Source organism: Equus asinus, chromosome 9 (assembly GCF_041296235.1).
Source record: "Equus asinus isolate D_3611 breed Donkey chromosome 9, EquAss-T2T_v2, whole genome shotgun sequence".
Lineage (NCBI taxonomy): Eukaryota > Metazoa > Chordata > Mammalia > Perissodactyla > Equidae > Equus > Equus asinus.
The window spans coordinates 7,991,165-8,003,478 of NC_091798.1; the positions used below are offsets into that span (position 1 = coordinate 7,991,165).

A 12,314-nucleotide genomic window follows, 5' to 3' on the forward strand; every position below is an offset into this window, starting at 1 on the left:
CTTGATGCTACAGCTTGTCCTGTCGGTGCTGGATGCTCCCAGAGGCAGTGTCACTGCTGCTCGTGGTCCCTGGTGGGAGCTGCCACCGCAACACCGCCCATCCTCACCAGAGCAGACCCTCCTCCTTCCCTGCGGCTTCTGGCCCTAGCATCAGGCTCCAAGTCTGGGGCTGGAGCGTCTGGAGGCTGAGGTCACATGTCCTGACTGCAAGGAAGGCTGGGAAAGCATTGTCAGCTCCTAGAGAGAGAGGCAGGCTCTGCCTCAAGGTTGGGGAGCCCCCAAACACAGGAACGGGGCAATTCCTGTGCCAAGACGACAGATGCGCCCCCATGCTAGCTTTTTAAATTATACAAGTCAAATACTATTCAAGGTACAGTAATCAAACAGCACAAGAAGGAAGGCGATGGATTGTGCAAGCTTCTCTCCCTGAAGCTCTCTGTCCCCTTTGCTGGGGGCAACTCCTGCTGACAGTTTTGTGGAAGTCCTTGAAGATGTGTTCCTTGTATGCAGGGATGAGTAAGTACGCATAATTTGTATATAAGGTCCCTGTATAATGCATACAGTATGTGACAAGTGTGTGTGTATAAATTGTCTATGTATCGACGTCGGCTCGTCCCCCACACTACAGTTTGACACTACAGTTTGGCTCTTTGCTTCTCTCCCTTCACGCCGTATCCTGACACACTCCCACGTCAGGACACGGGGGTTTGGCTTGTGCTTTCTATCGGCAGCATAGCATTTCCTGGGTGGGTGTCCCATAATTAACCAGCCAGTGCTCTGCGGTTGGACAATGAGATTGCTTCCAGGTTTGTGCTTTAATAGACCATGCTGCAGTGCACATTCTTGCGCAAATGTCTCTGTGCACTTGTGTGAGTAGAGATCCAACGGATAAGTTCCTGGAAGGGGAACTGTTGGCTCGAAAGGAGCCTGCATTTATGTCTCCAGGAAACATCGCCAAATTGCCTTCCAAAAACCATGCGCCAATTTGCAGCTCTCCCAGGGGCCTGTGAGCATTTCCTCCCAGGCCGTGCACGCTCTGGCTGCTGGCTGCACCCTCGCCTCACCACCTGTCACTTACACACCCTGCATTTCCAGCCACAGGGACTTTGCCCATGCTATACCCACAGACTAAATGTCCCTTCCTCCCTTGTCTGCCAGATGAAATCTTACCTGTCCCACAAGGCCCACCTCAGATGTCACCTCCTCTGTACAGCCTTCCCTGACCCGCCTAAGCTGTCAGAGTCCCCTTCCTCTGGGATCCCACAGCTTCTTGGGCATAATTCTGTCACAGCCCCGACAGAGGGCCTATGTGTGCCTGGCATTCTATGGCCGTTGTGACAATCCCCATCATAACCACACAAAAAAGGGTTTTGTCCACCCTCCCCCCTGCCTCACCAGCTGCACTGCCTTTTATCTGTTCCTAAGCACCGTCCTGCCGCAGGGCCTTTGCACTCGCAGTTCTCTTTCTATGGATCTCAGCCTTGGTGCCTCTCTGGCGTCTGATCCTGCTCACCTCCTCACAGAGACCTTCCTCGGGCACTTTGTCTCCAGCACCCCTCCTCTAGTGGCTCTGTCACATCACTGTGTTTTTATCTTCCTAACACTTCTCACAAGCTGAAATAACCTTGTTTGGTTTAAGTGTTGACACACGTTTTCCATCCTGTGTCCCATCTCTGCACACACACAAACACATCACTGTGAACCCCCTGAGAGCAGGGACCTTGTTTACCTGTCCCACTGTCCTCAGCCTCAAACCTGCCCGGCACCTGTCTCAGCGCTCACTGGATGTTCGTTGAATGAACCGTGTGTGTTGTACAGAAGAGGAAACTGACGTTCAGAAAGGACAGCTTGAGCAGCCCAGGGTCCCACAGTTAGTACTAAGCGCAGCCGAGATTCCAACCCGCCTGAACTCCGAAGCCAACTGCAGTATTTCTGGCCTACTCTTAGCACCCCGCATTGTCTCCCCCACCAGACTAGGTTCTTGGGAGCAGGACGCCAGTCTGACTCCCGGGGTCCCCCGCGACGAGTCCCGGGCCCGCCCGAGGAGGCTAGCGGGCTCCGTGGAGATGTCACCCTCCCCTCCCCCTGTCAGTCAGGCCGAGGGGGCGGTGCGGCCGCCAGGGGGGGTGCTGAGCTCAGAGTTGCCGCAGCGCCGGAGCCCGAGCCGGAGCGCGCGAGGGAGCAGGGCGCACGGCGCGAGTGGTGACTGGCGACGCACCCAAGGCCCGGGCACTGCTGCGCCCGGCTCAGGGCCCGCGCCCCGCCTGCTGCAGACCGACCTGAGCGACTAGCCACGGCCCGATCCCCCATTGGCCCGGAGCCCCCCTAGCCCGGCCTAGCTGAGCCCCTTCCTTCCGCCCGCCGCAGCCGCAGCCGCCGCTCCATCCCCAGCCGGGGCCCCGCATCCAGGTGAGGCGGCCGCGCTCCAGGCGCCAGGGATGGGGAAAGGGCTGGGAATGGAGAGGGGACTGGGTGGGACGGGGAGGGGGCTGGAAGACAGAGAGAGGGCACCGGTGGGTGCTTGTCCGTGTGCACCCCGGGATATACGTGACTGCTGCTCTGTGTCTGCAGCTGCCTGGGTGGCCGTGTGGACGTGCGTCCGCGCCCGTGTGTCTGTGTGTGTCGAAGTGTCCATGCGCGTTTGAACGTCTGCGTGTCCTGTATGTGCACGTGAGCGTGTCCGTGGAGTATGTTTGTGTGCATGGCCGTGTGACTTTGTCATATGTGTACAGGCAGGCCCCGGGGCTTCGCACCGAGCCCAGCACTCTGGTTCCGCGGGGCTGCAGGTTGCAGGGTCTCAGATAACCCAGCCGGTGGCCCCTCCCGCGTCCCCAGCTTTCAAGGACGCTAGGACTCGCCGCAGCCCTGTGGTCTCGCGCTGGGGAGGGGGTAAGGTGGGAGCGGGCTCCCGGCCGGGAAGGACGCCTCAGTCTCTGGAGAGAACGGAGTGGGCACCGGCGTCCCTCGGGAAGGGCTGGGGTGAGGGTGTGGGGCCAGAGCCCCCGTGCCCTTGTGTTCGCCCTCCCCAGGCCGCCAGGATGGACGTGTTCATGAAGGGCCTGTCCATGGCCAAGGAGGGCGTCGTGGCCGCCGCGGAGAAAACCAAGCAGGGGGTCACCGAGGCCGCGGAGAAGACCAAGGAGGGCGTCCTCTACGTCGGTGGGCCAGGGGCCTGGCTTCTGGGGCGGCAGGGTTCAGGCGTCCTCCGAGGGAGTGGGGCTGAGGGAGTGAGGCCACGGTCCTTAGGAGGACAGAGCGGGGGGCTCTGGACAGAATATGAGTCAGCAGATGGGGCAGGGTCAGCAGGGGTCACAAGGGACATAGCCAGCCCTGGAAGCCCGGGTCAGTGATGGGACCCCCGGGAGGAGGGTGAGGAAAGTGTTGGTGAGGATGGGGTTCAGTGGAAAGGCCAGGACCAACGCAGTGATCAGAGCAGAGAGCCTTCTTGTTCTGGTTCTTTTTTGTGTTATTCATAGTTACCTGGTGTTGAGCCCTAACTCTCTGCCAAGCACTGCACCATGTGAAGTGCCATAACATCCACTACCTGCCCATTCCATAGCCAGGAACACTGGGGTTCCGCAGGGGTAACTGTCTTACCCAAGGTCACACAGCCGATAAAACCTGAGGCTGGAGTGAGCGCCAAGCTGTCTGGTTTCCAAAGCTCCATCTCTCCCCTTGCCTGACCCTCCTGTATTATTCGGGCTCCCTTCCAGCCCCCCCTGCGTCAGCTACTTTCACCTCTGAGTTGCTCTCTGGGTCTCCCTGCCTCCCAACGCCTATGGTTCCACCATCGTCATCTCTTCTCTCGGTCCACCCTGCTTTCAGATGCCAGCTGTCAGGAGGAGAAAGGCCAAGTGGTTAAAATTTCTCACCCTAAGTGGAGGAGAGGGAGCCTGCAGGGGCATTTGCATAAAGGGAGGCAAAACCCAGAAACTGACATTTACTGAAGCCTGTGGTGACTCAGGGCTTGCCTGTGTGCAGAGGGAAGGATGCTCCCCTATGCAGGCTGAAGAGGGGTGGTGGACTTGCCCAGGGTTGTGGTACATTTGGCATTGTGGTACTTTGAAAAATATTTATTGACCACCTACTATGTGCTGGGAGGTGCTGGCTTTCCTGATAGTGGTACAGAACATTCCAATAGTGGGACCTGACATCAAGTGGCTGGGGTGGGGACCACTTTGGTAGGGTGATCAAAGAGGGTGGCATTTGAGCTGAGCCCTGAAGAATACGGAGCCAGGAGAGGAGGGCAGGGAACAGTGGTTGGAGATGACCTCAGAAAGGTGGGCGAGAGCTGGCTCATGAGGGAGCCCCTGCTTGTAGGCCAGGGCAAATCGTAATTAGAATTGCCACGAGACATTATAAGCTGGGAAACGGATGTGATCTGACTTCAGTATAGAAAGGGCCTTCAGCCTTCTGGGGACAGAACACATTGCGGGGAGGCCCACTGGAGGTAGTGGACCCACCAGACAAGGGTGGCTGGAACCAGGACAGAGGTGGTGGAGACAGGGAGAAGGCCTGGGCCCACACCTACCCGGCCCCAGCTCTGCTGTCCCTCCTGCCTCCTCCCCCGGCCCTTTAGCTCCTGTGGATCCCTAGCATCCCGACACTGCCTTCCTGCTGTCAGACTCGCCCCCCCTTAGACTGGCCCCTCCTGCTCCTCCCTGTACTCGGGAAGCCCCAATGGCCCCCAGTCCCTACACGTGAAGGCCTCAGCTCCCTACAGCCTCGCCTTCGGTGCCCTGCATGGTGCTGCCTCTGTCTGCGCTTCCATGGCTCCAGGCCCTGAAAGCACCCCTCTCTGAGCCCACATGTCATGCCTGGAAGGCCCTCCCAGCCTCCTTTCTGCATATCCGTCTGCTCCCCATTTGTCAAGTTCCAGGCAGTGCCCCCTTCCCTGTCACATAGCCCCTGGAGCCTGGAAGTCCGCTCCTCAATGCGTGAGGTCCCAGGCACTGAATCTGTTCCTCTCTTACCCCCTCTGACAGTGAGCAATTGGCCTGGAGCCTGGCACAGAGCAGGTGCCAACAGATGTCTGTGGGAGGAATGAATGGGTACACACGCAGCCCCCCATCTCTGGGTCTGTCTGGCCTTCCGCCTGAGACTCCTGTCTCCCCAGGCCAACCTGTCCTCCTCCCCCCGCCTCAGCCTGCCCAGACACACATGTCTGAGTCTCTCAGCTGTTGTCTGGGTTGCCAACTCCTTAGGATGGGTGACTTCCAACTCCCCTGAGGGCTCCCACTCCCCACCTCACATCTGGCCCCCTGGCCTTTCCCAGAAGCCCCACATTTTGATGTGATCAAGTCGCTACCCTCCCAGGAAGGCCCAGCCAATGCTGTGGGTCTCAGTCACAATCTGCACATCACCCATCCTGCACCCAAGACCCTCCCCACTTCGGCCAGAAGGAGGGATCGCACCCTTGTTACGAGAAGAGTCTTTAGAAGAAATGGGATAGGGGTGGTGGATGTGGGTTTCCACAGGTGTGATGTGGGCAGTCATGCACGGGGGCACCGGGGGGGAACTTTCTGAATACACAGCCTGTCTGCATCCCCCAGGTCCACCCCCACCCCCACCCCCGCCCGCTCCGTCCTGGACTTCACAGGGTGGTGGCTGAAGTTTTAGAGTCAGACCTGAACTTGAATGTCAGTTCAGCCACTTACTAGTTGTGGGAGCCTAACTGAGCTTCTGTTTCCATCTGTGAGGCAGGCACAGTAACGGCACCACCTCCCAGGGCTGGGAGAGGGTTGTCCAAAGTGGTGAGAGGAGAGCACTTTGCCCAGTGCTGGCACTCAGGCAGCTCCCCCTCCACCCAAGGGGTGTGGGTGTCTATCAGGTGGGGGTGGGGGACAGACTGCGGAGAACTGGAAGTCCTGAGGAAGTAGGCATGGGGGCCTCAGTGTGGTGATGTGGAGGGCACTTGTGGGGTTTGGGGGCCCAAGGAAGCAGTGATGGGGCCAGATGCCCTCTCCCGACTGGGTCCCTCTGCTCACTCTGTAACCACCGTGTTTGCCAGTGTCTCTGTTCCTTAGCTAAGAGCCCTTAAATGTGCTCCTTTTTTCTCCCAACAGGAAGCAAGACCCGAGAGGGGGTGGTACAAGGAGTGGCCTCAGGTACCAGCCCAGCCCTGGCACAGCCCTCTCCCCTCACCCCAGCCTGGAGCTGGCTGGATTTGGCGGGTGGGGGTGGGGAAGAGGGCACCTCCAAGGCTTGCGGGGGGGAGTGTTCCATAGGAAAGCAGGTCCTGGGACACTACGGGGAGGGGGGCACCTTTGCCTCCTTCACCCTAGCCCCCAGCCCCCTCCCCCACTCTCCCCCTGCTCCAGTGGCTGAGAAAACCAAGGAGCAGGCGTCACATCTGGGAGGAGCCGTGTTCTCTGGGGCTGGAAACATCGCGGCAGCCACGGGTCTCGTGAAGAGGGAGGAATTCCCCACGGACCTGAAGGTGAGCAGTCTTGCCACACACGTGCATGTACACACACATGTGCCAGGCACACCCGTAAACCTGCCACGAGGCTCCCCACTCCCCCAGCCAGCCTGGGGCACAAGGCTCCTTGCTCCTGCTCTGCAGGGCCCTGCTGTACTCAGCTCAGGATGAGTCTGCATCGAGGTGTGTATGGGTGTGGCGCTCCCTGTGACAGTGACCCAGATCTGCCTGTATACGTGTATTCTGCTCACAAGTGTGACCCAGACCACTTCTGGCCACATCTGCATGTGAAACTGATTGTTCATTCAACAAGTATTCATGCCAGGGAAGAACTGTTTTAGGGGGTGACTGCAGTGAATAGGTTCCTGCATTCATGGAGCTGACACTGTAGTAGGAAGAGATAGTAAAAAGCCAACCAATAAGCAAGATGATTTCAGACAGGGATAAGTGCTCTGAAGAAAAGACAAGGGTGACGGGATGGAGAGTCAAGGGGTAAGGGGGCTACTTTAGCTGAGAGGAGGTGACATTTGAGCTGACACCCAAGAGATGAGGCAAGCCACGTGGGAAGTATATTTCAGGCAATAGGAACAGAATGTGCAAAGAACCTGAGGCAGGCCTGAGCAAGTGGGGGCAGGGTGAACTGTGTGTCACATGTTTGCATAGGCATGTTGCCCCAGGAGAGTGGTAGTGGCTATCCATGTGTGTATGAAGACAGATGCTTCCATTAGGACACGCTGTAGAATAAGAGATGAGAGCTCTGGAGCCCCACAGAGCCAGGTTTGAATCCCAGCTCCTCTGCTTCCTGACTGTGTAACCCTGGGCAGGTCCTATCATGTCTCTGAGCCTGATTCTTTGCCTATAAGATGAAAGATGAACTCAAAAGGACTCTTATGTAGATTAGAGATAACATGGATCAGAGGTTCTCAAAACTGAAGTGTGCGACAGAATCGCCAGGAGGCCAGGTTACAATACAGACCGTTGCCCCATCCCTAGAGTCTCTGATTCAGTAGATCTGGGGTGGGGCCTGAGAACTCGTGTTTCTACAAGTACCCAGGTGAGGCTGATGCTGCAGGGCTGGGGACCACACTTCAAGAACCACTGATAAAAAGCCTGGCTTGCATACCGTGAGTGCTCAGTAAGAGATAATGGCCCCATGATCATGTGAGTGGTCCATGTCTGCCCACGGGGGCTCATGTGACCACAGGTGTATGTGGAAATGCACCAATGTGACAGTGCACTCTGAGGGCCTATAGGTCCGTACAGACATTCCTCTTGTGGGGCAATCCGTGTCTGTCCACGTACACCTGCAGACTCTGCCTCCCCGGGGCCGGGGGGCTCCTATCTCAGCGTCTGGTCTGGGAGATCAATGCGCATTCTGCCTGAGCATATCTATTGGGCTGGGGGAGGAGACCCCACACCACCCTTCACTCCAGACATTCTGCACAGGTGGTTCCTTCCCCTGTCAGAAGTCTGAGACTCGGCTCAGAAGTTCTGGTTCAAGTCCTGCCTATGCATTTTACCAGCTTTGTGACTTTCCATTTCTTATCATTCTGCTTCCAGTGATCACTCCCATCACTGAGCTCTTATATGGGCAGGCACTGTTCTAGACATTTTACATGGAGTAACTCACTGAATCTTCATGGTGTCCCTATGAAGACGGCACCACAGTCAGCCCATTTTATAGATAAAGGAACTGAAACTCAGAGAGGTGAAGTGACTTGTTTGAGATCCCAGTTCCTGCCTGCCTCCCTGAGAAGGCGACTGGTAGGACAATCTCAGGTCCATGTCATCGGAGTTGCTTGGTGCTGACCCGGGGCCGGGCCCTGGGCTGAGAGCTGGGGTGCGGAGAGAGGCGGGTTTGGGCCTGAGCTGTGAGCCTCCAGGCTGTCTGTGAGGGGAACAGAACCATCTCTCGGGCCGCCTTCCTCCTACCAGCCCTCGTCCACACCTCAGCCTCCTCTCTCAAGGGAGCTCAGGGTCGTAGATTCACCATCCAGACTACAGCGCTTTGGGGGCCCCAGGCGTGGGGGGCCCTATGCAAGCCCAGGCTGCACATTTCTGAGTGTGTCTACCTCCCAGGCTGCTTGGGGACAGTCATCCTTCAGTATCTGTGAGGAATCAGTTCCAGGAACCCCGCCAATACCCAAATCCGAGGATGCCCAAGTCCCTTCTATAAAACGGTGTAGTGTTTGCATAGAACCTACGCACACCCTCTTGTATACTTTAAATCATCTCTAGATACTTATAACACCTAATACAATGTAAATGCTATGTAAATAGTTGCTATTCTGTATTGTTTAGGGAATAATGACAAGAACAGAAAGCCTGTACACGTTCAGTGCAGATGCAGCCATCGTAGGCCTTTCCATACGCCACTGGTTGCCTCTTCGGATGCGGGACCCGGATGCGGAGGCTGACTGTACATTATCATGGAATCCTCCCCGTGCTCCCACAAAGCAGAGAGCACCGTCTGGTTTCCCATCCGAGGCAGCTGAGCTCAGAGGGCAAGGGTCTTAGCTGACGACACAGAGCTAGTGCGTGGCCAGGCAGGGCTGTTTTCTAAGTGAACTTTTCATTGAAGTCCAACACCCACGCAGAAAGCAAGCAGCCCCATGAAATGTTCACAAAGGGGACTGCCCACTCTCACCAGCACCCAGATTGAGACACAGAGCATCAGCCCCTCAGAAGCCGCCGTTAGACCCCCTTCCGGTCCCTAACCCCAGGGCCAAGACAGGTGGGATGAGTGAGTGTCTGGGGCACAAAACGTAAGGGGGGCACTCATTCTGGGGTCTCGTTCGCATGGCTCTGAGAGTGGACACCTTCCTCACCTCACCTTCGACCTGGCCCGGCCTCGCCTCCAAGGGTGACTGCTTCCTGCCTCCTATCGCAAACACCGGTTGGGCGTTCTTAGCCCTAAGTACATGCTCTTCCATCCCGGGCTTCTTTCACTGGACAGTCTGGGTGAGATCCCTCCATGCGTCGCATGCGCTGTGGTTCCCTGTTCTCCTTGCGCAATATCTTTCGTGTGATCAGACCGCAGCGCATGCATCGCCCGTCCGTTCTACTGTTGTCGGACGTTTGAGTTGTTTCCAAACATTGTGCTGGGGCTGGGATTTTAATGCTGTGTTTCTTTCCTGGTCACAGCTGGGTGACTTTGAACAAACTAACATTTCCCCACCTCCTGGGCCTTGGTGTACCCATCTGTACATTGGGGAAAATGAGCCAGGGCAGGAGCTGTAAACTCATGTGCCTGCAGGGCCCGTCTAGCCAGGTCACGTGAAGGAGCTGAAGCTGCCTGGATGGGGCTGGGGCAACGAGGCAGAGGTGGTCAGGGTGGGCCTCTCGGTGCTGGCCAGCCCTTCAGGGTCTCAAGATTCCTATCTCTACCCAGTAGGGAGGGACAGGGGTTACATGTGGAAGTGGGGGAGGTGCTGTGCCCCCAGCGGTTCAGGCGTGTGCCAGTCCACATGTGGCCTTGTGTATGAACCCTAGGTTATTGTGTGTGCCCGTGTACGCAGCCAGCTCAGTCCCGTGTTTGTGCACATATGGTGCTCACCTGCAGGTGACTGGCCCTGTGTCTGGCAGCCCCCCACTTGCATGCCTACTGGTCTGCACCCCTCTGGGCAGCAGATGCAGGGGGGCGGGGAGAGTCTTAGCTCACACATCCAAGCAACACCACGAGCTGTTGCTTCCAGCTTATCTTAAAATAGCAACAGCTGAAGAAACCAGGCCACACAGGGCCCTGGGGGAGGGATGGGTGGAAAGTGGCAGGGGAATGGCTCAGAGCCTCTGCCCAGCCCTGCCCCGAGCCTCCATCTCCCTCCAGCCCAGAGGAGCTTCCAGGGTTGTCTCAGGGGACCTGAAGCTCTGCAAGGAACCTGCCACAAAGGGGGTACGGATAAATGAGTGACAGGGTGCTATCTCGCCATCCCATCCAGTCCAAGTGATGTTAGCACAGGAGGCTGCCAGCTGCTGGGACCCTGCTTCCCCTTCCCCGCCCCCCACTTCAAGCATGATTCCGAGGGATTTCACTCCTCATACCTTCATCCCACTTGCGAGGGACTCCAAATAATTTAATTAAAAATTCTGGTTGCACGCCAACAAAGCCTAGCCTTGCCCCAATCAGTCCAAAGCTTCCCAGGGTAGGAGTTTGGGGGGCATCCCCAGCTGCCCTCACAGGTCCTGTCCTTTTTCTCCCCACAGCCAGAGGAAGTGGCCCAGGAAGCTGCTGAGGAGCCGCTGATTGAGCCCCTCATGGAGCCAGAAGGGGAGAGTTATGAGGAACCGCCCCAGGTGAGGGGCGGCAGGGCTGGGTGGGGCTTTGGGCATCCCGGAAGATGGCTGCCATCCCAGCTGGGGTGGGAGGTCTCTGGCAGGGAAGGGTTGGGCAGGGAGCTTCAGGCCCCCCTTTTCTAGAACCCAGGCCCCAGGAGGTGGCAGCAGGGAGGGAGAACAAATGCGGCCTAGCACTGGGCCTTAGGCAGCCCTGCCCAGGAATGTCCAAGCCCTTTCCAACTTCCAGGTTTGTCCCTTGCCAGGGAGGAGGGGCATGCACTGTTCCTCCTCGAGGGGGAGGGTCTCAGGGCAGCTGGGGCCTGGCCAGTTGGTCTCCAACCCCTTCCTCTTTTGCTCTTCTTCACTCCACCCCCATCCCTCTGATGCAGGAGGAGTATCAGGAGTATGAGCCAGAGGCGTAAGGGCCCAGGACGGCCCCCCACCAGCAGCACAATCCCTTCCCTGCCCTCTGACCGCCCCCCCGCCAGAGCCAGGGCTGTCCTTCTACCCTTTCCCCCCAAACACGAGATCTTCCTTCGCTCCGAGGCACCCCTCGGAGCCTGTGTTAGTATCTGTCCATCTGTCTGTCCTACCCGCCCGCGCGTCCAACCCTGGCGCGTGGACAGGGCCGGGGCTGCGGCCGTGGCTGGGAGCCTCACCTCACCTTTGTTGCCTCCTCCCTGCCCCATCCCGTCCAGTGTCTGAGCGGATGTAGCATGTTCTATGTGTTTTTAAACGAAGATCGGAAAGGGACGGCTTCCCCCGACCCCCGACAGAGGCTCTCCAGGGGCCCCCGGGCAGCCCCAGAGCTCCCCACCCCACTCTCACGTCGACCCCAAGAAACATTTTTTTAACCAAAACCAGGAGCCAGGCTGTGCCATGCCCCCTCCCCCAGCCGGCCCGGTCCGAGGGCGGGCGTCGTGTGTCGTGATTGTGGCATGGAGAGTCCCCCACCCCCCGTGTGAGCGTGTCCCGGGCGGGCGGGCCCGGCCGCCCCCCGCGTGTCCATGAATAAAGCCAATCTGTCTGTAGCCAGCGCCGCAGGGCAGGGCTGGGGTGGACGGCGGGTGGGGGCGGCCGACGCGAGCTTCCAGGTCCCAGCCTGCCCCACTCCCCTCTTTGAGGCCTGGCATACTCAGCCCAGGTACAAGAGCGACCGCCTCGGGCCTCAGCTCCTCCATCTCCTACCCTCCCCCCCCACCATGACCGGCGGGGAGAGGGTTCCCCCAGGCTGAGACAAGCAGTTGCCTGGCAGGCGGAAGATGGCCTCGGGCGCCATCTGCTGGACCGTAAAGCGCCTGCTGGGGGTGCAGGGCGGAGGGAAGCCCCGTGCCACCGCAGGGCAGGGTGGACTGGCTCACACCTCGCCTCACACGCAGCGCGGGCACGCGGATGGCCACGCACACGCGGAGATGCGTGCACGTACGCTGGTGCAGGAGCGCCGCCCAGCGTGTCCGCACGCAGGCCGACACGTGCAGACCCCCGCGTGCACCCAGAGTTGCACACGCCCAGCGGAGAAACCCTCGGAAACCAGCAGCGCGGGCACTGAAAGACCTCTCCCCCCAGACGTTTACACGTATAGCACACACCCCTGCGCACACCTGCCCAGCGCAGAAAA

At 58.5% G+C, this 12,314-nt stretch overlaps 1 protein-coding gene across 1 annotated transcript; it reads left to right on the top strand.

Annotated features, from left to right (window-relative positions):
- Positions 1 to 1,970: 1,970 nt before the first annotated feature.
- Positions 1,971 to 11,727, top strand: SNCB (synuclein beta). The gene is made up of 6 exons (XM_014826835.3): positions 1,971 to 2,409; positions 3,030 to 3,159; positions 6,066 to 6,107; positions 6,321 to 6,439; positions 10,625 to 10,714; positions 11,086 to 11,727. The coding sequence occupies exons 2-6, from the start codon at positions 3,039 to 3,041 to the stop codon at positions 11,116 to 11,118; spliced, it is 405 nt and encodes a 134-aa protein (XP_014682321.1). The 5' UTR covers positions 1,971 to 2,409; positions 3,030 to 3,038; the 3' UTR covers positions 11,119 to 11,727.
- Positions 11,728 to 12,314: the final 587 nt, after the last annotated feature.

Coding starts and splice junctions, on each gene's coding strand:
- SNCB (XM_014826835.3), top strand. CDS start 3,039: ATGGACGTGTTCATGAAGGGCCTGTCCATGGCCAAGGAGGGCGTCGTG. Junction 3,160..6,065: donor GGAGGGCGTCCTCTACGTCG/GTGGGCCAGGGG, acceptor TTCTCCCAACAG/GAAGCAAGACCCGAGAGGGG. Junction 6,108..6,320: donor GGTACAAGGAGTGGCCTCAG/GTACCAGCCCAG, acceptor CCCCTGCTCCAG/TGGCTGAGAAAACCAAGGAG.